The 26528-nt window shown below is 43.5% G+C and overlaps 1 protein-coding gene across 2 annotated transcripts in view; it reads left to right on the top strand.

Moving 5' to 3' along the window:
* Positions 1–26202, top strand: part of tsc22d3 (TSC22 domain family, member 3) — a 29722-nt gene extending 3520 nt beyond the window's left edge. The window contains exons 1-3 of one of the 2 annotated variants that reach the window (XM_076159581.1): positions 23160–23465; positions 23945–23996; positions 24383–26202. In XM_076159581.1, coding sequence (XP_076015696.1) covers positions 23341–23465; positions 23945–23996; positions 24383–24661 — 456 coding nt within the window. In that variant the 5' untranslated portion in view covers positions 23160–23340 and the 3' untranslated portion in view covers positions 24662–26202. Of the gene's footprint in view, positions 1–23159; positions 23466–23944; positions 23997–24382 lie in introns of those variants that run through there. The other variant, XM_076159580.1, reaches the window with a different exon arrangement.
* Positions 26203–26528: the final 326 nt, after the last annotated feature.

The following is a 26528-nucleotide window of genomic DNA, read 5'->3' as shown; positions in this document are numbered from 1 at the left end:
CTCATTCAGTAGCACATATGTGCACAGTTTAATCCTGTGACATGAAACAAAACGGCTGCGGTTCTGAGCGGAGACTTGCAGAAATGTTTCAAATTCTTGTTTCAGAAGGTCCAGGCTTTCATCAGATAGTTTAGATGCAATGATTCTCATTTACCATTTCTACAGACTAAGGAATCATGCTGGGATAAATCTTGGACTTGTGTACAGCGTGTCCTGTAAATACTTCAAGGGTCAGAGCAAGAGGCTGGAGTGGAGAATTTGAACGCATAAGGTCTGATGGGTGCACGATGTGGAGCCAGACAGATGTGCGATTTTGACAATAGAAGGCGGGCAGACATGGGGTTGACTCACTCTTAGTTTTAGACACAGACTAAACAACATTTGTCTAAAATGAGAAAGATAATCCAGAAACCTTCAGTCCTGGTTGTCAGACGTGTTTAGTGGCCACTACACATCATCACATTCAAGGGTGGAGAAGGGCGAAGAACCTGCAGCCATGACTCAACCTCAGACAGTCACTCTCTCACTCACCCACCGGCTTTTACCGGCTAATCTTGACTGGTATCATTATGTAATGAGGTACATTAGAGTTAATACAGTTAATCAGAATTCTGATAACACACACACACACACACATACACACACACACACACACACACACACAATTAATCAGTTTATTAGCACAGAGTTCAAGGTTCTCCCTGGTAATAAAGTTAAATGAACTCCATGGTCTGAATAGTAGTTTCTGCAGTTCATGCTTTGAAGGTATAATATTTGTGCAAACACTGATAGCAACCAGATCAATATCTAGCTCCTGAAATTACAAATGTATTCACTTTCTCTATGTCTAACCTGGTTCATGTGTAGAAGAAACGACAGGATAATGTTTTGTCTGTAAAGATAACCATAAAGACACTGCCAAAGGTTTTTTGCACTCAAAGTAAACATTCAGTGCAAATAAAGTCTATGGGTTAATGCATGAAAGCCACCGCCGCCGTCGCTGCTGTCAAATGCAGAGAGACCTTAAGTAACAGACACGAAACTTAAATTAGACGCGCCTACATGCCAGTGTGGTAACAGTTTTAAGACAAAGTAAAGGAATGTGAAATGGTGGAAGCCACACAAAGCAGTAACATGCTGAGTTTTATGCTCTTCCCAGTTTTGCCCACATTAAAGGCTCATACATATCAAACAGCCGTGCTGACAGCAGAACTTGGATCAAATTACTATGGGAGCACTCCTTTTTTTTTGTATTTGGAACCAAAATTCAGCATATCCGGTGTCTCCTGTAATAAAAAAAAACAAAATGCCCTAAAGAAGTTCGAAGAGAGTTACATAACTTCCCAGTCTTCAGGTGTCACGGGAGACGGGTGAAAACAAGGAAAGTGGTGATATTGGCAACGAGAACGGATTCACTTCCTGGGCAGGACGAAGGAGCCGATCCCCTGACAAACAATAGCCTGGAGAGTGAGGTTGTGAGGAAGGTCAGGGAGAGATAAAAGGGAAAATCAGGCTCGCAAAGACAAAACATAGACATGGACTCACTAAAAATAGTCTAATGTTGAGGCTTTGTGAGATACAGGTAGGCCGAGAAGAATTTCCGTAGCTAAGGAACTCTTTCTTTGGGCTCAATTATGCGGCTTTAATCAAAAATCCGTTCACGAGGTCGATTAAAAACTCAGGGCACCGCTGAATTTTCTCGCACATGCTGGTATGTGCTGCACTTTGAAGGCAAATCAGATATTTAATGAGCTTAAGTGTTTTGTTTTGTCGCTTAGGGACAATTTATGGAGCCGTTGACAACAATGGCGTTTTAATGGAGCGCCTGAGTTACTGTCCTGTTGTGTTGTGACTCGGTGAGCGGGCTGCATTTGGGGATTTGCCAGGAGATGCCTGGGACTATTGCTGAATGGTTTCTTCGAGTGTATCTCTGTGTGTGTGTGTCTGTGTGTGTCTGTGTGTGTGTGTGTGAATGAGATGTTTGTGGGAGATGTGCATAATTAATTGCATTATTTAAGTAATTGCCTGCAAATTTTCACCTTTCACATCAGACAGTGTGTGTAACGGATCCGCCTGTCTTGTAGATACACACACACACACACACCCTGTACCTTAACTTTGTGCAACCCCTTTGTGTACGGCAGCTGCTTTAATTGTACGAACAGCTGTGGTTACCCACTCAGCCTCACTGGGATCAGGGAAACACCACGCCGCTGTAATATTTGTACAATTTGTCCCTGAAAAAGCTTGAATCTATACAAAACAAAGCCATATGAATGCTGAAAACACTCAAACCAGACCAATAATAGAACAGGCATACAACTTACTTTATATTATTGTAATATGTATGTAAGAATGATGTCCAGAGCCTTAAACTGGGTAAAGTGACCCACAACATTACTCTCTTATTGGCACATCACCACGCCCGGATCCTGCTAAGCTCCTTTGTCCTGCGCAGGGATACAGTATGTTCCTTAGGAGGATTATAAATCTATAAGTGTCTATACGCAAAATCCTGGAGATGGATGTGTCATACCTGTGGGAAATTCCTGTTCAGAGAATTATGAGAAGGGATTTAACCCATCAATCTAGCAAACCTGTCATCTGTTAATAGCAAGGAATAAGATTAGAATCACTGAATGTGTGTAAAAGAGACAAATGTACAAAAGAAAAAGTGCCTATATTTAACTTTTAAACTAGCATTTTTTATATTGTAAATAACAGGGATAAAACTGAATCCATGAAGTTATATTGGTTCAGAATATCACTGTAGTTTAACGAAAAATGATGTGTGCCCAGGCCAAACTTTGTCACGCTAATGCAACTCGCAGGCTGGGTACAAATTCCTGAAACTGATCCATGAAAAGGAGCGACTCCGCCCCACCTCAGGACGGACGAGTGCAGACAGCAGTTTGGCAGCTTTGGAGACTGCAAACAGGGACGACGCCGCGGATGGAAGCAAAGACAACAAAAACATTCTCAGGAAAAACGATTTTGTGAATACTTGAAAAGACGAAAAAGGCAGGAAAAAGGCAGGAAAAAGGCTTCTCCTCTCATACTACACATTTGTGCAAGTCTCTCTCTCTCTTTCCCTCTCTCTCTCTCTATCTCTATCTCTCTCTCTATCTCTCTCTCTGTCTCTCTATCTCTCTCCATCTCTCTATCTCACTCGTTCTATTTGGCAGCGGTCCGCTCTTATATAAGTCTGAGTGGAGAGCTTTAGGGTGGCCATGACTACTGCCTACTGCCTTATCAGTTTGGACCACGGCTATGGCGCCTATTTAGATAAAAGGCTTGCCTGTCAACACTTGCCATCACACACACACACACACTCTCTCTCTCTCTCTGTCCAGTACTTGACCTGGGAACACAAAAGAGCGATGAATAATAGCCATGCAAACAGTCAATATTTTGTGATTACACTCTTCACATATTCATTGTAATGTCTGACATTAAGGATTAATGCCATGTGGTTTCTCCTTTTTCCCCTCTAGCTTTCACCTGATAACACTCACTCACGCATTTTATTCAGATAACAGAAAGGATTTGTATTCCAGTAAAGCTACAATCAGTGAATGTGTAACCAGAGCAGTGTTATTATTATATTGTGCTATATTCATGTGCATGGGATTTCCAGTCTTTCCAATTTTCTTTCCTAATTCTGTACGAGGAGGAAGAATGCGGTTCAAGCTCAACTTTGGTCGAGGTGAAGTACAGTAGATCTGGAATGGAAACAGGAATTTTTATTAGCGTATCCATCTGTAGACGCATGGGAAACACACGGCTCTGCTCCTTGCATAATCAGACGTTCCACTGAGTCTCTATGCGGACAAACTAGAAGAGAAATATGAAGATGTTGGATGAGATTGTGGTAGATATTAACGTTTGCTTGGCTGCATCCTGACCGTGGTTCTGATCCTTTTCGGCTTTTGTTGGGTTTCATAATCCCCACATGCTATTTTTCTCACACAGAATCAGATTTTTGCCACAATAGTTTGTTACACAATGCAACCAGGCAGCGCTTTGTGAAGTGAGCCTATCATTAACTATCTTCTTCTCCCTGGGCAATATTCACAAGCAGGTAGGGTACATGATGTACCCTGAGAGCGCGCGCACACACGCACACACACACACACACACACACACACACTGGAAAGAGAAGAGGAGTATTGAAATGAGTCTCGTCTATTTTAGCCCAATGCCACAAACTTCACACCCTCCTGCGAAATTCCTAAAGTACACATACGCACAAACATACATATAGTCACACACATATTTTTTGGTGTGTGTGAGGTACTGTATCTGTACTCTGACAAGGCATTGGAGGTGGTATCACACACACTTTAGCCACAGCTCATCACCAAGAAGAAAGTAAGCAAGTACTCCACGAGTCTGTGGGAAAGGAAAGTTGCGGCGACTCCTTATTCTTTCTGTCTATCATGTTGTCATGTTGTCATGTTGTCATGTTGCCACATTTTCCGACACACAGTAAAGGTTACAGCAGCTTGAGGAGCGATGACACCCTGTATTTTGCAGTTACTGGACATGTGCAGTTGGTGTGTGTGTGTGTTTTTTTCCTCTCTGACTGCTCCTCTGTTAGTCGGTAAACAACTTTTGAGCTCTGGATTTGGACGTACAATTTAAGTGCCCTCGAAATTTCCCAAACATGCCTCGCCTGTCATGCGTCGGGCAGCGATGGTAATGAGTTAGGTAACAAGATGAATGAAGGAGCAGGATGATTGGATCTGTATACATTAAAGCCTAAACCTGCTTGCCTGGTGCTTCACATTCAATCCAGTTACATCCTCATATATGATCTGTCATCTAAACACACCCACTCATTGCCTGGAAGCACTTCTTTGTTCTGTCACACAGTTACAACATCAAAGTTACCCTTTGCACAATATCAAGAGGATGGGAAAGACTTGTGACAAGTGACAAACAAGACTTCACGTTTAGTTCTCAAGGTGTGACAATGGGTGGAGTTCATGTTGGGAAACCTGCTCTTCCTTTCATCAGACATATTAACATAATAACATAATGATCAACCTCTGAACCTCAACCAGAGCGTCAGCATACCTGATGTGTGCTGTAGACTCTGACTATCACTTCTCCTACCCAAGTAACATAAATCCCCTCTGGGAAGGTCAAATATATTCTGAAGGGTTTAGGGCAAAGCGAGGTCTATGTTATGTAACTGTCGCGATGAATTGCAGTTTCCAGCATGAATGCTTGAAAAGGCCAAACTACTGGCAAATCCCTGTGAACTCTGCAAACTCACTGCACTGAGTTTGGTTTCCTGTTTGCTTCCACAGCCTAGGACTCTACCGACTTTTTTTTTTTTTTTTACCAGCAAATACAGATCCAGAATTTGTCTTCTTCCTGAGCATTAAATGATATGGCATATGTCAATCTTAATTAAAAAGCACGGCTGTATATTGGCAAATAAAAGTGAAAAGAGAGTATTGCTGGAAGGAAAAAAAGAAGGAATGCAATCAACAACAACAACAGTGCAGGTTGGGCTGAATATATTTGTTTATAATTGATGTCTTTTACAGCCAGTTTTACTCTCTGGGGCCCGAGCAGGAGAATGTGCCTAACTGAGCACCGGTTGGGTTGCACTGCCAGGCAGCAAGGATGGAAATGAAAAGGTGAATTTGTTCTGCCAAACTCTTTTTCTTAGTCTGGATGCCTCTGCTCTGTGGCAGGCGACGGCAGCCTGAGGGAGCGAGAGAGAGAGAAAGAGAGAGAGAGAGAAGGGAGGAAAGTGAAAGTTTCTGCCAAGCTTCAGTCAGGGATTGTTACTGGCCATTCCCCAGCAGTGAGTGAGTGAGAGCGAGAAAGACAGAGAAAGAAAGAGCGAGTCGGAGCACAGTTAAATGAGCGAAAATAACAAGATGCATCCTGTCCAAGAACTTGGCGTCTGTCTTTTTGTCCCTGCTTGCACAGAGGCAGCTGTACCATGGAGTGGACAGGGTTGAATGTGATGGATTAGTCCGCCTCATGCCATCCTACGGTGCCATCAGGCCCAGCAATTAGCAGCAGTGACATTAAATGACCTGTTTTTGCATTCCTTCCAGACTGGTGTCATGGAGAGAAATGAGTCACAGATCATCATTATGTTTGCTCTGTGCGCTGTTTACACAGTCTGGGCTGAGGCTCGACAGCGGCCCTCTGAAAACACGCACATGCCTCTGGAGCAAAGCTGCGGCGCTCTGATGTTGGGCCTTAGAACCCGTCAAGCCTGCTGCCAAGACTGTGGGAGGAATGCAAGAACCTCCTCCTGCCCTCGTCCGTGGGGGTTTTGGGTAATGAAGACGTTGGACCTCTCATTCAATTAGCTCCATCAGCCATGAGTCAGTGTGGGGCAGTTAAACCGAGCAGTTGTCCTCCGAGAGTCGTTCACACCTCGGGCCAGGTGACTCCTTGTGTCGGCACGGCAGCCACCCGACGGTCATTAGAGGTGCAAGCTGCTCTGCAATTGGAATTGACTCTATGCTGGAGACATTAGGACAGAATTGCAAGAGGTGATGAGTGGAGTTACAGCCCCGCGGTGTGAATGACTCTCAGAGGATAAATGCCAGCTTACTGCCCACCAGTGAGTCAGAATTGGAGAAGCTGAGAGGTGAAATGCCTTCCAGCTCAGTGGCCGTGAACTTGACTCTCTGGCCACATGCCTCCATCTCTCCCTCACACTTTCCCTCTCTTTATCCCTTTTTGACTCGGTTCACATCTACTCAAGTGCGTTCATACATACAGTCACACATCACACATGCATAAGCACACACACACACACACACACACACACACACACACACACACACACACACACACACACACACACACACACACACACACACACACACACACACACAGATTCTATACAGGCTACCCTCTGTCTCTCAGTCACAAGATTTGTGTTAGGAATTCAAGGTGTCAAAAAGGGGAAGTGGCAGCAAAGAGAGAGAAGGAGATGAAAAAGAGAGAAAGTTGTGTAACAGCAGAGGTCACGACCCTTAAATTCTTTTGGGCAGTGGGCTTGAAAGTCGGCTGGAGTTCAGGAGGTTTTTCTTTCTTTGGGATCGTTTGCCTTGGAAGAGCTGAAGTCGATCACAACAAGACTGACTGACTTCACCTGCTGTTCACCTTTAAAGGACCAGCTGAGCACCCAAAGGTCACAAGTAACAAGTCTGGCATTGTGGCGGCAGCGTCGTCGATGCAGATGAAATGAATTCCACAGAAATGTTGTGTAACTCGACCATCTCACTGAAAAAATCACTGAAATGGCTTTTTCAATGCCGGGCCCCCTTGCATTGGATTGACTGATCCATCGGCTTTCAGTACTTAATTCATACGTACACAAATGTCTCTCCAGCTCCACACACTTGTTCACTATGTCCCTGAAGTATTTGCCAATTCCTTGCCCTTTGAGATAGTTGAATTTGTTGTGCCGCGGGCTGATGCCACATAAGCGGGCACAGTGTGGGAGGAAACGGTTGCGACACTTCCAGAATAGTCTTACGAAACTTTGCTCTTTCCACTTGCATTACGATGTACATTTAGATCTTTGGGTGCTGAATAAAAAGTTTAAATGAAGGCGGTGGTTTATCTGAAATGCATCTACAACAAATCTAAGAAAGATGCCAAGAAAGATCATTTGTTTCCATTCATTTGGTTAGAGATGTGGTCAATCTGTATTTATTACAGGTTAACATCTATAATAGCGCTGCATTGAGTGTAAATCCAGCTTCATCCTGTGTTTGGAGTCTAAAGGTGAGAGGCCTGATAATTCAAGCGGGAATAATCCGATGAGCTTCTCCGCAACATCTGACTGCTCCCTTTGATTCCGAGACAGAGTCCTGTTCTCAGCCGGAGTTACATAACAAACAGACACAACAGTGTGGAAATGTTGGCAAAACACAGGCGGGATTTTGTCAGGAGGATCATGGGTTCGGCATGAATGCGCGGTTATCAGAGTGACTGAGCGGTACGAGTGAGGAGTGTATTTGCACAGTTCTTTTTATGTGCCGGCCAACTTCACAGCACTCTGGAGGAAAAGGATGCTATTGTAGCTCATATCAGTGGGAAGTTGAGAGAAACACCCTGATAAAAAACAAAGTCCCTGGCTGTTATTCTATGACAGCCAACAAGGAGCGGAGAAAAGGAGAAAAAAGGGAACGAGAACCAAGATATTTCCTCCTATTCATATTGAAATAAGCTTTGAGCCGGAGATATCAGATTCAGACAAGGCAGCACTTGTCCCGTGAGTGCGTGTGTGTGTGTGTGTCCCTGCAATATTAAGTGGCAATATCTAGGCCATCACATTGAAAACACTCATTGCTAAGCTGCTCTGGTGAGTCTCTCACTTAAACTCGCAAGTTGACATCTTTAAAAAGCATTTGCATTTTATTAAAACAGATAAAAGCCTTCTTTAGAATACAAAATACGTCAACCTTGACATCTTGTACTGCCGTTTACTTTGTAAAATAGTTCACCAGTGTTCACTTCCTACTCACACGTGTGAAGTATGGATACAGGAGACAGATTGTGATGAGCCACTGGTACACTCTGTGACAAAGACAATGTGGACATCAGGACAGATTAAAGTCTTAGATTCCTCTCATCACCTTGATCCCACAGTAAGAGGCTAATACATTCTGTGGATCTCAGCAAAGTTACTTAACATTGAGCAACGTCTGCAAAATTAAAAACCACACACGCTGGTTTGGGGTGGAGATATTTCATGTTTCTACTGTCCACATTTCCTACTGTCGATATCCTGAATACTGCTGCAGCAAGGAAACTCTGCACCAGAATCATAAAGGAGACTTGGTTTAAAGTAGATTTTCAGTGGTGAATCTATACGTATATGATGATGTCATGGATAGGGCAAAGTGTAAACAAACGTACGTCTTGGGCACAACGAGACTCTCTCACACACACCGGTATCCCGTCAACCCATTTCAAGGTAACAATGTTTGTTTTTTCTGACAGTTTACCTCAAGAACTGGGAGTACAGCCAGCGCCTTTCTATCAGAGGAAACACTGCCTAACAACAGCTGTGAAAGCCCTCTCCTCCCTCCCCCCCTCCCTCTTTCCCCTCCTCTACTTTTCTCTTCCTCATTTTTGTATTTTCCTGTTTTGGTGTTTGGTGGCGCTCCGTTCAGACTCTAACACAAAGCAGAGGGTTGTCCTCGGGCTGCTGCGCTCAGACATACAGTATCTGGTGAACTGTGCAGTGAGGAAAGGTGATACGGGAGCACTTGGCATTACTTTGTTACTTTGCGTGCCTGCTCCATGGTCCCTCCGTGTTTGATTAACAATTGTTTGTCGTCGTGGGCTTAAACACACAAAAAAACACACATTTTACAGTCAGAGTACAGATGATTGCAGTGTACTTTTCATCAAAAAGAGGAAACATTACTGCAGGCTGTGGTTAGCTGCATGTGTGAGGAAATGTGCCTATCTTACAGGGAGCACTTCCATGACTTCAATATGCCAAAAATATCTGATTACAATCTACAGTAGATCCTAAATATCCCGACACAAACACAAAAGCATACACACACATTCAAACAGGGATATATATTTTGTGCATGTGATTCGTTGCACAAATGGTGCAATGTTCTTTCATTCGGCTATTTTAAAAACACTAACAAGTTTCTGCACGGCGTGTTTACACTGACTTCTCGCTTTATTAGGTACACTTATGCAATCCAGCACACCAGCCGTGCCGTAAAACCTTCCTAAATCCTACCTGGCTTAGTGATTCAACTCTGTGGTTCCACATATTCTTATTCACTAGTGGTGATGTATTGTTCGGCATTATGTTGAATATTCTGCCCCCTCTTATGTAAATGCAATCGGTTGGATAAAACATTAGAAACACCTCTGTTATTGCAGCACAACAACACCATGGAAATGCATGGCAGGGCAGCATCATGGTGTTATTTATCTCAGATACATTGCGGACAGGCCAACCCCTCCTACTGTATATCTTCACTATATGCAGTACACACTTCCAAATTAAAATGCACGCTATTGTTTTCTATTGAGATGAATAGGCCTCATCTGTGGCAATAAGAGATACGTTTGTGCTTGGAAAGAGGAGTACGGCGAGGCAGGTCATAGACAGGATAATTACCTGCAGGGCAGAATGAGGCGGTACAGAAACACGTCTGTCAGATAAGATTTACTGTTTCACACAGATGCCGTGAATGAATAGGAATAACAATCACTGCCCGGGAGAGAGCAGACGAGACGGAGAAGAAGAAAAAAAAAAGAGAGAGAGGAGAAACCAAAGACGAAGACAAACACAGCAGAGCACAGCAAGGAAACGTGCACAAGGTGGCAGACAAGAGACGAGAAGCTGACGTGGCTGAAATGAGCAGTTAGTGATGACGCGCCTGCAAATACATGTCAGGGTCGCAACAAAGCTACTTTTTGAGGCTTAGTGAAGTTATAGAGGTTTGTCAGCTACGTTACGGGAAGAGCTGCGCTGCTTCCTCTGAGGATGAAGCGTAATTACAACCTCGCCAAAGGAAACACCACATTCATTAAACAAGAGCGAAGGTGAAACGGAGCCAGGGAACAAAGAAACAGAAGCAAATTGTGTGTGTGTGTGTGTGTGTGTGTCTGTGTCTGTGTGTTTAGATCGTGAGGACTCCAGTGGGTGTGGTGACGTGAAAATAACCGAGTATGTTTCAGTTCTGCACATCTTTTAATACTTCCCCCATCATTTTACTTTCATTTCTGAGTGAAATTTACTGTGATAAAAAAGTAGATTAGGTGGATTAAGTTTATCAGACACAATAATATAATAAAGATTTGATTTATCGTCATGACATATCTAGATGGAGCTCTGAAAGATGAGCAACGCGACATTGATCCAAGACAATTAGGGGCAAAGTGATACCATGACCTACTTATGAATCTGCACCTGACATGATGTTGTAATCCCAACAACACAGCAACTTAACCTTTACGCTCCACTATAGGGATCCTCACCTATAAACACACCGACAAGCACATGCACATCCTCTTTTTATACACACACGTCAAGTTGAATGGAGTCATGATGTGCTCCTGCCTGCTCTTTTGTTATTGCGGGGTTGGAGCCAAGACTACGCCGGATCAGTACACTGATACAGAGTGCGATGCCTTAGCGTTTGACCTGTCTGACCTCTACCAAAACTGTTGCCGACTCCCGTTGCCTTAAATCCCCAGGACGGTTTTTAACAGGTTTCACAGGAATACACCTGTATGCGTATTTTTACGTGGACCAGCATTTGTTGCGCTGATCCGGAGCCAGAGCCGTGCCATGGCAGTGGTGGGAACCTTGTCTGAACTCAAGCATCAAGATAAGGTGACAGCTTACTGGCTGCTGAACGCTGCCAACGTGGGCAAATCTCTCCCATCTCCAAAACAATACAAGGCTCTTACGCACGTCTTCCTCAATTTTCGGGCCAGATCTGTACAGAGATTCTGCGTCAGCCTCTTCACCTTTGTCTTTTCTACCTGCAGATCTCAGACACTTTCTCACACTATTGGGTCTAACAGGAGAGCCCGTTTGCCCTTTCCTCAATCTCCGCTCCTCTCTTTTCTAATGGGTATTTAATGCCGGCGTAAGAAGAGCTCACAGCGTTTGTCAGTATCACGTTGGTTTCTCTGTATCGGCCTCTGAGGAATGTGAGGGTTCGCCTGCCAGACGCTGTAAGACTACACGTACGGACAGAAAGAAAAATAGGAGACAGTGTTGCATGTGTGTGTCTGTACTGTACGCTTTGGTGCGCGTGTTTGTCTTTATGCACCGATGCCTTTAAATATGCATGTCCTTCTCTGCATGTTGTTGCTCTCTGTGAAGGCTTTTTTTTTTTCTCTTCTCTATGTGAGCCAAACCCTCAGTGTTGTTTAGCGTTCACGCTCAAATGCACACCCCTGCGAGTGTGGGCGTGCCACTGTGTACCTGTGCTGTGTCTGCATGCAAAACAGAAACCAGATACGTGCGTGGTTTCAAAACTGAACTTTGGACTCTTCGGGTACACGTTAGAGGCAGAGCAATTTAGCCTACATTGTTTACCTGAGCCTTTATACAATGACTGGAATGGCAGATAGGGTTTGCTTACTCTCCTGTGCAGCTTAGAGACCAGGAAAGGGACATCTAGAAAAGACTATTTGTCTTGTGTACTTTGAGCAACAGCAAGTTGAAGAGTTGCTTTGAGTGGAAGTATTTCCTGTTTGTTTCTGGGGAGAGCTGAGAAGTGGAACTGCCAATTCTCTGCTGCCGGGAATGCTCTACTTGTGAAAATCACATTTATAATCAAGCTTAGGGGCTACATAGTCCCTGAAAAAACCTGCCAAGCAGCTCCAAGCGACACACATTACCATTCGTTTCAAAACAGGATGCTTAAGGACAAGCTGATGAATGTTACTGTCAAGAAGAATCCTATTACAAGTCGAGACATCCTTAAATTTCTCAGAGGAACACTCATAGCTCAAAGGTAATAACAAATCCGAGTGTATCCAACAGATAACCTGTGTTGCCACATTGAGGACACCTGTTTTTAGATGCTCCATCACAACACCTTTGTCACATTTTAAGAGTTTGACTTTAAACATCCTGAAGTTGTCGGTGAACGTTTCCTGCTGCGTGTTCTGCCAGTGAAACCGTGACCGACAACGGCTCCGATGACCAATCAGCGAAGCTTACAAGTGTTTGTGCCAGCGGTTTGGCTGCACATATTTGACGGCAGGATAGGCTGGGGTTCCTGTCAACTCCCCAAACAGCCACTTACACACACTCTTAGCCAGGACTAGTGCCGTGCTGGGTAGCAGAAAATGTTCTCAGTTGTACTTGGACCGCGCCGCAGCATTTCATGGAGATCCTTCCCTTCTCTGATTCACATCCTGAAACAGGGCTGCTGTAGCACAATATGAACCCTGCTGAGCTGACTTAAGCCATAAACAGTAAGCAGAGTCCAATATGGTTTCACAAAGTTTCCCCCATGCGGCCTGACATGGAGGATGAACTGGAAACTGAAACCTTCAAAAATATATCAATCTGTTTTAGAGCATTGACTGTAGAAGTCGATGGAGTAAATCGTAATCGTCCAACCTGCTATTTTTAATGTCATGCCTGATGTAAATGTCAGCATGTATGCATCTGTATGGTTGAGTAAGACTTACATTAGTGTTCTGTACACTGATATAATATAACATACCTTACTTACAGGCAGCCAGGGAGCCCTATTGGGAACCATAAATCTTGCTGCAACACGTGAACCACTTCCAGCTACGCCGATTATATAGCGTGAGACACTGCCCCACTAATCCAGCATGGCAGTGGGACAGGATGAACTTATTTTACTGAAGAGTACAAGATAATATTTTTTCCATGCAGGTGTGGGAGAGCCTAGACACCAATTAAACCTATAATAAAGATATAAACCTAGATTATGACCCGAGTGTATCCCTCGTGAACAAATCAGCAAACACACAGATACGTGCAGATGAACATGCAAACACATGCGAATAACGATATCAATAAGAAATTATTGGCGTCACATTATCTCAAGGTTATTGCTTTGGAATAAGACATATGATAATGACTATCGACACAATCTAAGAAGACTATAAAAGAAACAGAAATAGAAATTCTGATGCCACACTTAATGATGTAGTACAACCAGTTATTGCAGTCATGTTGTTTTATACATGATTGAGCAATTGAAACATTTAATGCTCCTCCTCAGTTTGTGTATGACACATGATACTGTAGATAAAAATCCTTTAAGCTACAATTACTGCTCTCTACTAGCCTGTAATTAACACAAATAACTCCTCATTAAATTTCTTCAAATTAGCAGTGAAGAATCTTGATGTAATACGCATTTATAGCGCAAATGTGTGTTTACAGATTCAACAAGGGTGGTCAACATCTGGATATACATTTTGGTTTCACTCTTTAAGGAGATGTGGCTGCTTTAATTGCACTCCCTCATTAATGTTTCTTGAACCTTTACTTCCATTAAGCTGCAGCACGCTCAGTCTTAACAGAGGTTGGCTCGGTGGCCCTTTCACATCTGGCCCAGTCCTTGTCTGTCTTGGCCTCTCAACAGTAGGGGATCCTCACCATGCACACAGGCTGAGGAAACATTTTTGGACACGATGTTCTCTCAAGCTAAAGCCTTGGTCTGTGTTTTTGCGTGCGAATCTGCTCTCCCCCTCTGCCGGACTGCACAGAACGTTCGCTCTTGTGGTTCTTTGTTGCTACAAAGTTGAATGGTTTTAATCTACGATGCCATTCTGAGGCTGGAGAGAGTTATACAGGCCGCTGAATATACATGAGCTCAGAGTCGCACTATTCCCCAGCTGCACTTTGAATTATATCGGGATTCACCCTTTGAAAGAGCGTAAAGGTGGCTTTCCCCAGTGAATGGTTTTAATACTGTAAAGGTTGGCTGGATTTATGTGCATATTTACATATGAACTAAACTTTCCTTGATGTGTGTCTGCACAGATGCACTGGCTGTGGCATTCAAAGTTCTCGACAGCGCTCTCCCATAAATCGAGGCTTGATGGAGAGGAGAATAGTCGGCCCAAGTTCAAACACAAACAGGGGGCGTGAACCCTGTAGTGACAGAAAAATAATGTGGATTGTTAAACAGTCACCACTACAGAGATCTGACCCACACACTCTGTATACATATAGATTTTACTGCTGATGTGGCTTTTTATATTCTCCTTCTTTTGTCCCTGCACTTTCCTGCTACAGTGACCGCCAATGACTTGTCTCAGATCAAGCGTGGGAACGTAGTCGTTGCGCCATCGTCATGTCGCAGGTGACACAGGATTGGCTTGAGTGCTCAGCAGACGAGCCTGCAGGGGTCTGTGGGAAAGATTCAGTGTTTGGATGACACCGACAGGGAGAGTTAGCGGGGCGCTGATCATCCAGTCAGATCCAGATATTGCTGACGAGGCCAGATGGACGTCGGGACCGCACGCATCCCAGTCTGTGCCTCAACGCACGCCGTCACATACACACAGGCAAACACTAACACGCACAGAAAAGCAACAAGTGCAAACACACACACTGGGGGGGCGGCTCATTGTGGTCTGACTCCCTTAAGTGTTCTCCCACTTGCTGATGACTCAGGTCACACAGCTGCATGCACAGCTGGGGCAAGATGTGAGGCTTGGACTGATGGTCAGGGAAGATGGTTGAAGCTGAATGAAGATTCTGGTTCTTTTCCATCCCTTCCTTTCACTGCAACCAGTGATGTAACTTTTTGATTGAATACATTTCAAGCCAAGAACACGTTACATTGGATCTGATTGGCTGTTCAAATGCAATATCAGACTCTGATTGGTCTGTGGGAAAGCATTGTAGAAAGAAAACCTATATATACCCTCTTAACCTTAATCAAGAAAACAGGCGTGAGGAATAAGAAATATGCTATTTTCCCCTTTCTTTCTTATTCCACCTTAAACCATCAAATTTTTTGTTCATTTAAGGGCAAAGCATTTCTTTACAATGCACTTCAAACATTTCTTTACAATGTTTGAATGTAAAATAGCAGTAAATAATTGAACAATAGTAGTAAATACCAGTGAATGCTCAAAATTATTACCACACCTCCCACAAAACATTCTGTCCTGTCTCCAATGCTTCCTGTCATTACTTTTCTCTTTTTTTTCCACCCCAGAGGAACAAAATGTGCCCTATATATCGGAAGTGATTTCCCACTAAGTTTGTGCCTCTCTCTACCATATGTCCTCTGTAGAATCCACTATGTGCTGTACATCGAAGGTGAAAAATCACTTGGCGTAACGATTTAGTTTAAGTTTCTTCACAGATGAAACAGAAAACGCTGCAAGCAAATAGTTTTGTCACACTTTGATTCGCCTTTAGTCGACTTCAGACACGCACACACACACACACTATAGTAAGCTTGCATGTCTCACTGTCAGAGGAGTCTTGTGATGAATATCGGTGCACTATGTTCCCATCAGTTCGATGTCAGCATTCCATAGCTGGAGGGGAGTGAGAGTTGACACACACACTTGCATACACACACACACACACACACACACACACACACACACACACACAGAGACAGCTGAGGTACACAAGCAAGCAGATGGCATTGAACTCTATAACCTTTTGTTCGGCGACACAATTTGACGGTGTATGCGTTACACAAAACGACACCTATCGCCTCTCAGTGTGTTTTGGATCCAAAGTCAAATTCATTTGCTATCACCCAAAGCTGTTTTAAATGTTCCACAGTGCTATTTTGACCTCTGACGGGTATTTCAAGTTGCGGTGTGTGTGTCTAAGTAGACTACAAAGGGGGGAAAATGAGCACTTTGACAATCTTACACTCAGGTCTGTTGTAAACTAAGTGACCCGTACCAAGTCAATTGTGAAATAACAAAGTTCAGAGCTATTTACCGCCACATGGAGAGTCCAGAGGACACCTTTGACCTTCTGTGCAGCATCCACAGAGCAGGTTGAGTGACCACTCACCGCATTCAGACCAAGAGCCATACTGACTGAGGCTGACAAGAGTGAAGTCAACTTTGACCCTTTTACACCCTGCTAGGTCTGTAATCTATTCCAGTATCTTCCCAGTAAATTTAGCCTGGACATTCTCACAACATGAGGTAAATCTTGACATTAAAGCCTAAAGCTGTCCCAGTCATGCCGCATCTCAGCCCTGTGCCAGAACACACAAAGACTCCAGCCTTGTTAGCAGCATAACAAAAACCATATAACACTATCTGCTACAGTAATGCAAACTTTAGCTACAGCTTAATGTAATTGAACTCTGTATGTTTTCTCTATGGAATGGAAAGAGCATAATAATAATTCCTAGCAGTCATGAGGTCTTAACATGAAAGTAGGCCTCATTCTGAAACTGAAACGACCTGAATCTGTTGACTGCAAATTAGATCATTATGAAATCAAATAACAAAGCAAAAATCACATTGAGTTTTCCTCCTTCTTCTTCTTTGGCAAATATCCATTTCACTGTCATTCCCCATCTTAACTGTGAGTACATGGCTGTGCTCTTGTGTGTGTGTGTGTCTATGTTTGCACAGACAGCGTCAGCAATAGTGTGTGTGAGATGCTGGTCACTGTCTGAGGATATGTAGTTACACCGCTTACTGGTTCACTGGTCGGCAATCAACTGCAGAAAAACACGGACACAATGGCTGTGATGTCATATTCAAGTTGAGAGCTTTAGAAATCTGCAGTTTAAATCCCTACATTTGGAGCAAACGAGTTAAGTTAGTGCAGATGAATTCTTAGAGGAGAAGCAAAGATTGTAAATGAAAGCTTGCACGCACTCACAAATGGCTTGATAGGGCTTCGTGACATTGCTCTGATCTTACTACATTGAGAATTAAGTGTTCCAGATTCTAACATGATGATTTTAAAATGTCCAATATAATCCATGGATTCTGTCTAGTGTTGCGCAAGCCTGCTCAGCTGAGCTGCAGGCTGACGAAGCAAAGCAGGGGCAAACGTTATGATAATCTATACCACATTGCTGTTGAGTTGCATCAGCAGAATAATCCATACGTGGAAGGGAGTTTAATGTGAGTTTATTGTGGTATAATGAATGGATGTTTCCTCTTGAGTGCTTTTACAAGTATGCTTAAAACAAAGGCACGGATAAATCGCTTTAATTGCTGTTAACAAAAAGCAGTTTCTACATCGCCACTATCAGGAAGAAAAGGAAATGATCGATAGCGAAGGTCATGACCCCTATTAACCCGGCAAGTCCGATACAACCACAGTCTAACTAGCCATGATATGTAGGCAGACAGACAGGCAGACAGGTTTTGACCCCATGAGGTTTAGTTAATCGTTCTCTTGTTATCCGAGTTGCTTCTGGAAGATGACAGCATGAAATCTTGTATTGTGAGCAAATATTACAAATTGAATTACACACACCCCTAAGGTGAAGATCACATAACAGCATTAAAAGCCTTATTGGAAAAGACAAAATGCAGAAACTGGTTAACATGACTTCCTATGTATCACTGACACTTAAACACAGAATTCAATTTCCAAACTCTCAACATGCCAAGAAAATAAATTAGATATTGGATATGGAATTAATGCCAACCTGCCAAATGCGACAGCAGCCTGTAATTAATCATGGTGAGAGTATCTTGGCTTCGCTGTTACACCTTCACAAGGAACACGATCAGTTGCTTCATCAGATACTTCATTGTTTAGCGGGTTATGAAAACTCCTCATGTAATCTACGATGTTACATAATGAGTTTTGACACAAACACACACAATGCCGCAAGCACTAATTTTTGGTAAAAATTCTTAACACATCATCTTGTACACACTGTTAAGAATATGATGCTGACCTTGAAGCGCCTGGTCAAAGATATGAAAGTTATATGGAGTTTTATTACACATATTAAACCTGATAGACTGAGTTTAAGAGTCAGATGTGCTGATTATTCCCTTCAGGGGCTTTGAGAAAAGCATCCTTTGCTTTGATTGCCAAGAGATTCCCGCATTACAGAGATAAAACGATTAAATAAAACTATTTCAGGACACTTTATTGCTTTTTATTGTGGATCTATCCACTGAATCCACATCACAAGTCCCACTCTGAGCATGGCGCCTACAGATTACAGCTGCGCGTCCAGAGGTGTCACAAGTGCCCGATTGTCCCTTTGTGCTTTGAGAACGCACTTGATGAGAACACGCGACACAATAGCGAGCAAAGCGTCAAAGCCTCTCTTGCCTCTTGAACGTCTCCCCCTCTCGTATTCATTCGCGAGCCGAGGATGGGACAGTCTCACTCGCGTCCCAGGGAGGTGGCCCCTGTCTGGGTTAAACCACCATCTCCCAGGATGATGTGCGCCCTGCGCCTGGCCGAGCCGCCCCAGAGGTTCTGCTGCCACTACCAGCACTTCGGCCATCCTGAGAGACCAATGAGCTACTCACCCCCTTACTCACCCAGTCTGTTCAAGAGGCCTGATCAGCGGTAAGTCAGGGTGGAAGGAAAGCGAATGCTGTAGTTGGAGGTCACTTCATGAGAGGATGAAGGATAGTGGACGGTGAAGTAATGGCTCTCAATGCAACACTTGTCTGAGAAGTCGCAAGAAATTCTTCATTCTCACTCTGATTAGGCGGAGGCGCGACGTAAACCTTTATCATTTTGTTTTGAATTATCTTTTGGGGGTATTAGTTGATGGTGTCACTTGATACATAGAGCAAAGTGAGAGGAACATTGCTGCTCATTGTGTTCACACTGGAGGCAGCGACAGGGGGGAGATCTCTCTACCAGCCTTTGGGTAACAATCATCCCCTGCACGTCTTTCCAGCTCATATCTTGGACGGAAATTTACACCAATATAATAGAACAGATACATGAATAATATATGAGGTCTGTGATTAATTGTTCCACATTTGCGTCGGGACAGGAAACGTTTTACCCTTTGACAATCATGCAAGATGCCAGATATCACATGATAAATGCATCGGCAGTCCCAGTTGCTTGGAGTCAGCCTGGGAAATTTATTGAAAAACTTCACGAGCACGTCCAAAGGACAGAGGGGACCTATGGGTGATGCGATAATAACGAGCGCCCCTGGGTGTCCCTGTGCATGCGGAGTGCTCAGAATTCATCGATTGTAACCCATCCTGCGGTCCACACTGACATCTTCCTCTGGGAAAGCCACTGGGCTGTAGCCGACGGCGGCTGCGTGTGTTCCCTCATCCACGTACATGCCGAGCATTTGTAATATATGAGAGTGCAGATGAAACCCAGTAAAAAGAACAGATGATGTGAAATTGATAGTAGAGGATTTCTATGGTCGCAGTAACCAGGGTTTTATGCCATAGTGCTTTGCTGTGTGCATCCCGAATTTGACTCATCGCAGAAAAGCCAAAAACTTATCCTCAGAACAAGGTTGGGCTGTTGGGGAGGTGCCGTAACTTTTTTTTAGCCATGGGATGTGTGGTGCAGATGAATCAGAGTATTATATAACGCGGGTTGGCTCTGGTGCAGACGACATCTGATGAAGGCGCCCAGCCTCAGAGTGACTCACTGAACATGGCACGCACAAAAGATGGTCAGCCAGTTTGTGTTTGTGCAGACATACAACAGTGCAGTAAGTGTTGATAGGCAGGATGGAACAAATGTCTGGAAAGGCGATGTGGTTCTCGTTGACCCATCTTGGATTAGAGCGGGATTAAGTTGTGCATTAAGCAACAGGGATGCTCCAGCAATAGTCTCCGCCTCAGTGCACGCGGCTCGTTAGACACTTGAACGGTGCCGAAAAGGTTCCTGCTGTTTGTGGTTTCTATCTCTGCAGCCCTAGGGAGCCACGTACAATCGGCGTGACTCCACTGTGGGCTATCACAGTGGGCCGGGGTAATTCACCAGCCACTCATCACCGCAACAGGGCCTGATATTAAACCTGGCAGCAGTACTGTCACGGCACGAAATCTGAGACGACAAGCGCTACGGGTGCTAATATGCAGTCTGTGTGCTTTCTGCTTACCGTTGTTAGGCCGACCTGAAGTCACCTTTTCCACTCTAATTGTTTAGTTGCATAACAGAGCTCTTTTTTCGACAGTTCTAATCCACATACCGAGACATTTTGTTACATACACAGAACAAAAAATTTGAGCCCCTACTAGGTTAGCAGTGTAAGTTTAAATCTAGCCTCTTGTGTTGTGCTGCATGATCTCACTGTAAATGTGTACTGTGAAGCAGGAACATTAACAAACAGATGCAAATGGAAATGTTGTAGTTTGGAAATGATCGTTTTCATGATGCAAAAACATGTTCATTTTGTAGTAGGCTATATACTAAACTATAATATATAAAAAGAGAGGAAGTTAGAGGTCATAGGATTTATGTTTAGCTGTAAACCTTCAGATAAGACAGCAGAGAATTTTCATGGCAGCTATTTTGTGTACTTGAAGAAATGTGATGGTTGGATAATATTTAATAAATTGGCTAATCCACCGCACTGAATCAGAGAAGTGTGACATTGAACGTAACACGACAGCTGAGAAGCACGACAGGTACTTGGTTGGGGAAACAAAAAGATGACAGAAAGTGCACGCTCTGTGTGTCCTCTGTGGTCGGCTCAGCCCCGCAAACTGTTTATTACCTAGTGAAGTAGTAGAGTCGGTGTGGTTGTGTCACATGAGAGTTCAAAAGCTTATCTGGAGTGCAGGAGGGTCATAAACAAGAGCACAGCGTCTCATTTCCCTGAGCCAGACTGGTATATGTCTGTCAAATGAGGAGACACATTGTTAGATAGTGATGCTAAATACAGAGTGGTGCTACGGAGTAAAAACAAATACTTATCCCTAATATTGTAATTATGCTGGACTGCAATTATGTTAGATAGATGGATAGATGCATATATAGATGAATAGACTATCCTTTGTGTGTGTCTGTATACAGGGGAAAACATCCTGAAATGTTTTTACTAAGAAGTGGGGTAAGGAGCACGGAAAATTCCTAGATAAACACCGAGTCCGGGAACACAATCCTGACCGTCAATAATGTCATTAATGGGTCGGGATGTTACACGTGTTTACCGCTAGAGGTCGATAGAGTTGTGAGGGGAAATTTACCAGGAGAAAGAATGGAAAAGTACCTATATATCAAGCCGGTGAGGGCCATGGTGCAATAGCTCCTGTTATTGCACGCAGCTGCACAATAACACATAATGCACAGAACAAAACGTGCTCATAATTGTTGAAACGTCACAATGGACAGTATGTTTCAATCTACCGGCTTTTATGTTGTCAACATGTATTCTGTCCACGTTAGAAACCGAAGAATACTTAAAAGTAATAACAATAATTAAAAATGCCCCTTGTGAATTTGGATTTGTTAAATACATTTTTACCTTCCTGAATAACATCACAACATTTAGTAAATGTTGTTTTGCTACGTTTCTGGTGACCAAATTGATTGTTGAACTATTGTTAGTTAAATGCATTTTTTATTATCAAAAATATAACTCTCCCAGTCTAATCCTAACCAGGATCTTGTTTTGTTGTATGTTATCGCTGTTCTTTGTTATTTGCTTCTGCGGGCTACAGTCAAATACAGTGATAATGTGTGAGCGGGAAGGATCACAGGCAGGGCAAACGTCACGCTGCCTTCACTGCTCTTACTCAGGTCGTAATTCCGAGTTTCTAACGTTTGTTTATTCGTGATAGGCCGTAGTAAAATGCAGAGTTTTGTGAATTAATGTGGTTCTTGTTTTACCTATAAAAAAAATATTGGTTAGTTTCTTTTACAGTCTGGATGAGGAAAACCAGGCGTATCATATACTTACAATACAATGCATGCACAAACAATACAGCTGGTAGCAATATCACACACATGCAGTGAATTTCAGGTACTATTCTGAACTGTGTGAGTAACAAGGATCATCATATTAGGCAGATCATAAATGGAAGTATACAACAAAAAATCAGGCACACAAAATTAAACACCCTAGATATGCAATAAAAGACCAAACAAAGTAGTCAAATGAACATAGAGATGCACAAAATATTCAGAGCTATATGAACAACATCAGCGGCACTGAATCTTTTTTGTGTATTTACTTTTTTACGTTATTATTGTGGATATCAGGTAATCATAGACACAACCCCATTAGCTATTTTATCAACAAACCGTTTGCAGAAAGCTACTTCATTACTTAGTTCACTAACATATGCCATTGCATACCTGCATTTACAACTTAATGAATGTGTAATTAGTGTGTGTGCTGCTCTACTAAGTATTCATTTCTGACAGTGAACCATAAATCACTGTACCTCTGCTTTACAACAATAAACATTGTCTGCACTTTATCCATATTAAGTCATATATATACAGTTTGACTCGTATTTGTTATGTTTCATCATTGTTTTGTAGTATGCGCTGCTTGAGCAACTTCTCACAAAAAAATTCCTTAACGATAAAATAGTCCAGTCTTATCTTATCTTTGTGCGCCCCCGACTAATTATTTACCACACTGGGTCGTGTAGTGGTACCCATTTTTTCCTGCAACACGGGAAGGCACCACAGAATCGACCCATGAACTCATTTGCATAATGATATGCACGCGTCATCCGGCATCAGAGGCGGCCCGTCTATAAAGGAGCCGGTGGCAGAAATAGCATCAGACTGCCTCAGTTAAACCAAACGAAGCTCACATCACCGACTGTACTGCGCTCCGCCTGTCAGTATCGGTGATTTAAGCCGAAAGTAACACGGATTTGTAAACCTTTGACACCGCAAACGTGGCGAGAAGTATTTTCCAAACGAGTCTGGTACTCGATATGAGCACGGAGATGTTTGCCAAATCGCCAATGGAGGTGGCAGTCTACGAGCTACACAACTTCTCCATCTCTTTCTTCTCCTCGCTACTCGGGGGAGACGTCGTGTCGGTCAAACTTGACAACAGGTAAATAATCGACACTCCGCCCGTTTACCTGAACGCACCATTTTGTTATTTATGCAGCAGATGCGCCGTTCGTTGTTTCTGACGCAGGCCTGCAGGTAGTGCGTCCTAATTTGCGCAGTCATGCAAAATAAATGCGCGGATGTGTAATTTATAATCAACAAACGCATAAAAACGATGCTTGCGTGTTTTTTTTGTTACATATTACAAACGTGCTTTGCACCGTAACCACTGTAATCTCAAACATAAAGCAAATCTGACGTAATAAATCGCACCAATGTGCACAAAGCATTAACGCTTAGATAACAACTAAATAATAGCTTTTCCTTTCGGTTTTGGAAGCTTTCTGGTAAATCACCACCACCGTTATTAACTTGTGTTGACACGAATCCGAGTATAAATGTGGATGTCTTTTGGGCACTGAAAGCGGAAGCTATTGTTGTGATCCGTTAATTTATGGCCTTTTCCCTTCTCTCCTGCAGTGCCTCTGGTGCTAGCGTTGTGGCCATTGACAACAAGATCGAACAAGCAATGGTAAGTAAAGGAAATACTGCATGCATTGAGTTTTATAGATGATGCAGATGTCTTTTGCTTATCTTGTAGAAGGACTCGTAGAACGTACACATTCATAGTGTAAATCCAGAGGCCCTATACAGCTCTGGGAAGTGGCTGTTTTGATAATGCAGCAGAAGCTACTGCAGGATATTGGATGTGTATAGCGCAAAAGATGATGACAGGAAGTCCACAAGAAAGATGGCGATAAGAAATGTTCTCTGCATAGTTATTGAATACGTAGTTGAGTCGCAGATGCAACATATCTGTGCATTCAGAGGCTTAGAAATGTAAACCAATGCACTTTAATGGTCGTGTAAATATGCTTAAAAGATTCTAAACGGATCCCATCTCCTTTGCTGTGGCAGGATCTTGTCAAGAACCACCTGATGTATGCAGTACGCGAGGAGGTGGAAATCCTCAAAGAGCAGATCAAAGAGCTGGCAGAGAAGAACAACCAGCTGGAGCGGGAGAACAACCTCCTGAAGAACCTTGCCAGTCCGGAGCAGCTGGAGAAGTTCCAGTCCCGCATCCCGGCGGACGCCCTGTTGTCCCTGGACAATCAGACCACCCAGGTGAACCCGGAGCACCACCAGCACCAGCAGCACCATCTGCCCTGCACCCTCAGCACTGGCTCTGCTGTATAAGTGGCTCTGCCTTGGGGCGGGCAGAGCCACTGTCTCTTTACCGCAATGGACCTCCGTTTTTTAACGTACGCGTTAGAAAAATTGCTGCCGCCGAGAGCCCTTCCCAAGACGGTGAAGGAGATGCAATCGGGGCTGTACACGATCAATGAGTCGCGTAAGAACTGCTGACATTGATAAGCACAATTAAGAACTTGAGATGCTCTTGACTGGCGAGGTCTCCAGGCCTGTCTCCTGGTCCAGTTTGACTCTATGTCTTAGTCTCTCTCTTTGTAGACAAAAGCGCCAAGAGTAGAGAGCGGGCCGACCGTACGCCACCGAGCGCTTGCTTTCAGACAGAGGGGGTCTCTCCCTGCCATGCCGTACCCTTCTTCCCAGCACCCTTTGCTCCACAGAGGGCTGGGCGAGCAGGTGTTGATCGGGCTGGCCCTGCAGGTGCTAACTTGGGATTGTTTGGGGCGGGAGTAGGGGGGGTAGTTCGGGTTGGAGACCGTCCTCTACGTCTCAACAACAAGGAGAGCTCCCCCCTCTCCCACACACACACACACCACCTCGCCGCCCCTCGTCGTGTGGATTTGTCCCCATCTCAACCTACGAGTTTCACAAACTTCCAGCTCCACACTTCAAGAAACGTACTGAGTGACTCAATTTCCTGTAACTACAGCGTGTTTGCTCGTGTCCTCCATGTTCATTTAAGCATAACAAGAATAATCAGGATAAGCAAAGGCAACAGGTGGTGGTAAAGGCAGCGTAGCCTGTTAGAGCTGTGGGACTGATCAGTAAACTGTACCTGATTCATCCTCAATATATTCTTGTGTCGTCTGCAGTTGGGGCTTTGCCGGGGCAAATAATTTTGCTATGTCATGTTTTTTTTTTTTTTTAATGTTTCTGATTCTAAAACAAATCAGCCGTTTTGTAAAATAGGAAGCATTGTACAGTGGACTTTAAAGTTGTTTTTGTATACTTGCGGAGGGAGGGAGGAAGGGGTTAATCTGCCCACCATGTCTGCCTAGCTCTCCTTACTACAATGTACATAAGAACCAGAAAGGTCCAGAGGTTTGAGTGAGCAGACGGCTGTACTCCTCGCTGCTGCAGATGCACTCCTGATGATGATTTTTAAAATTTTTAGTTTTTTTTAAAGCAGCATCGTACAGTTGGTGGTCTCTGCTATTGCTTGGAAAACTTCAAGAAAACCCCTAAGAAACGATGGCATGACACCAGTGCCTGTCCTTTAGTAAGAGAGAGAGAAAGGAACTCACTTCCACACTGAGCTCTGTTGTTGTTGTTGTTTTTCTAGCTACCAAAGACGATTTTTTTTTCTTTCTTTTCCTCTCCAAAAACAACAGGAGCTGAGCAAAGCAGGACCACGTGTCAAAGTTCACAGAGAGATGGCTAGTGTTAGCTAGTGCGAAAGTTTTCTGTGTGTTTTGTAAAGATAACGGTGTTGTTGCTGTACTGTATCCACGTTAACAGGTGTTCACGATGGTGTTTTTGTTTGGATACGACTGCACATTTGCAATAAACCTTATGTTTACATCACGCTATACGTTGACATGTGTGTCTTTGTGTTCGTTCGTCTGGGAGTTTGGAAATACCTGAATACTTAACTCGCTATATCTGGATTTTAAATGATGAATGCCATTTTCTGAATTGGGCAAGAATTAGACTGAAGCATGTTTGGTATCGCCTGCTTGCATCATTCACAAACACAATAGAGGGAAAGCACAAACATCAGACCGATTTGTTTCAGTTCTCACATCCCTGTAGGTCACTTAAGGACTATCTTTATATATTGTTTTTTTAGACATTGAAATCTTCACTCATTGGAAATTCATTCACACACACACGAGGCGGCTTTGACGGCACCCTG

The sequence above is a fragment of the Genypterus blacodes genome, unplaced genomic scaffold, assembly GCF_046128005.1.
Source record: "Genypterus blacodes isolate CSIRO-AG114 ecotype Tasmania unplaced genomic scaffold, CSIRO-AGI_Gbla_v1 ptg000098l_1, whole genome shotgun sequence".
Classification (NCBI taxonomy): Eukaryota; Metazoa; Chordata; class Actinopteri; order Ophidiiformes; family Ophidiidae; genus Genypterus; species Genypterus blacodes.
Note: the sequence above shows the minus strand (reverse complement) of the source record. Positions and strands in the feature narration are given on the sequence as shown.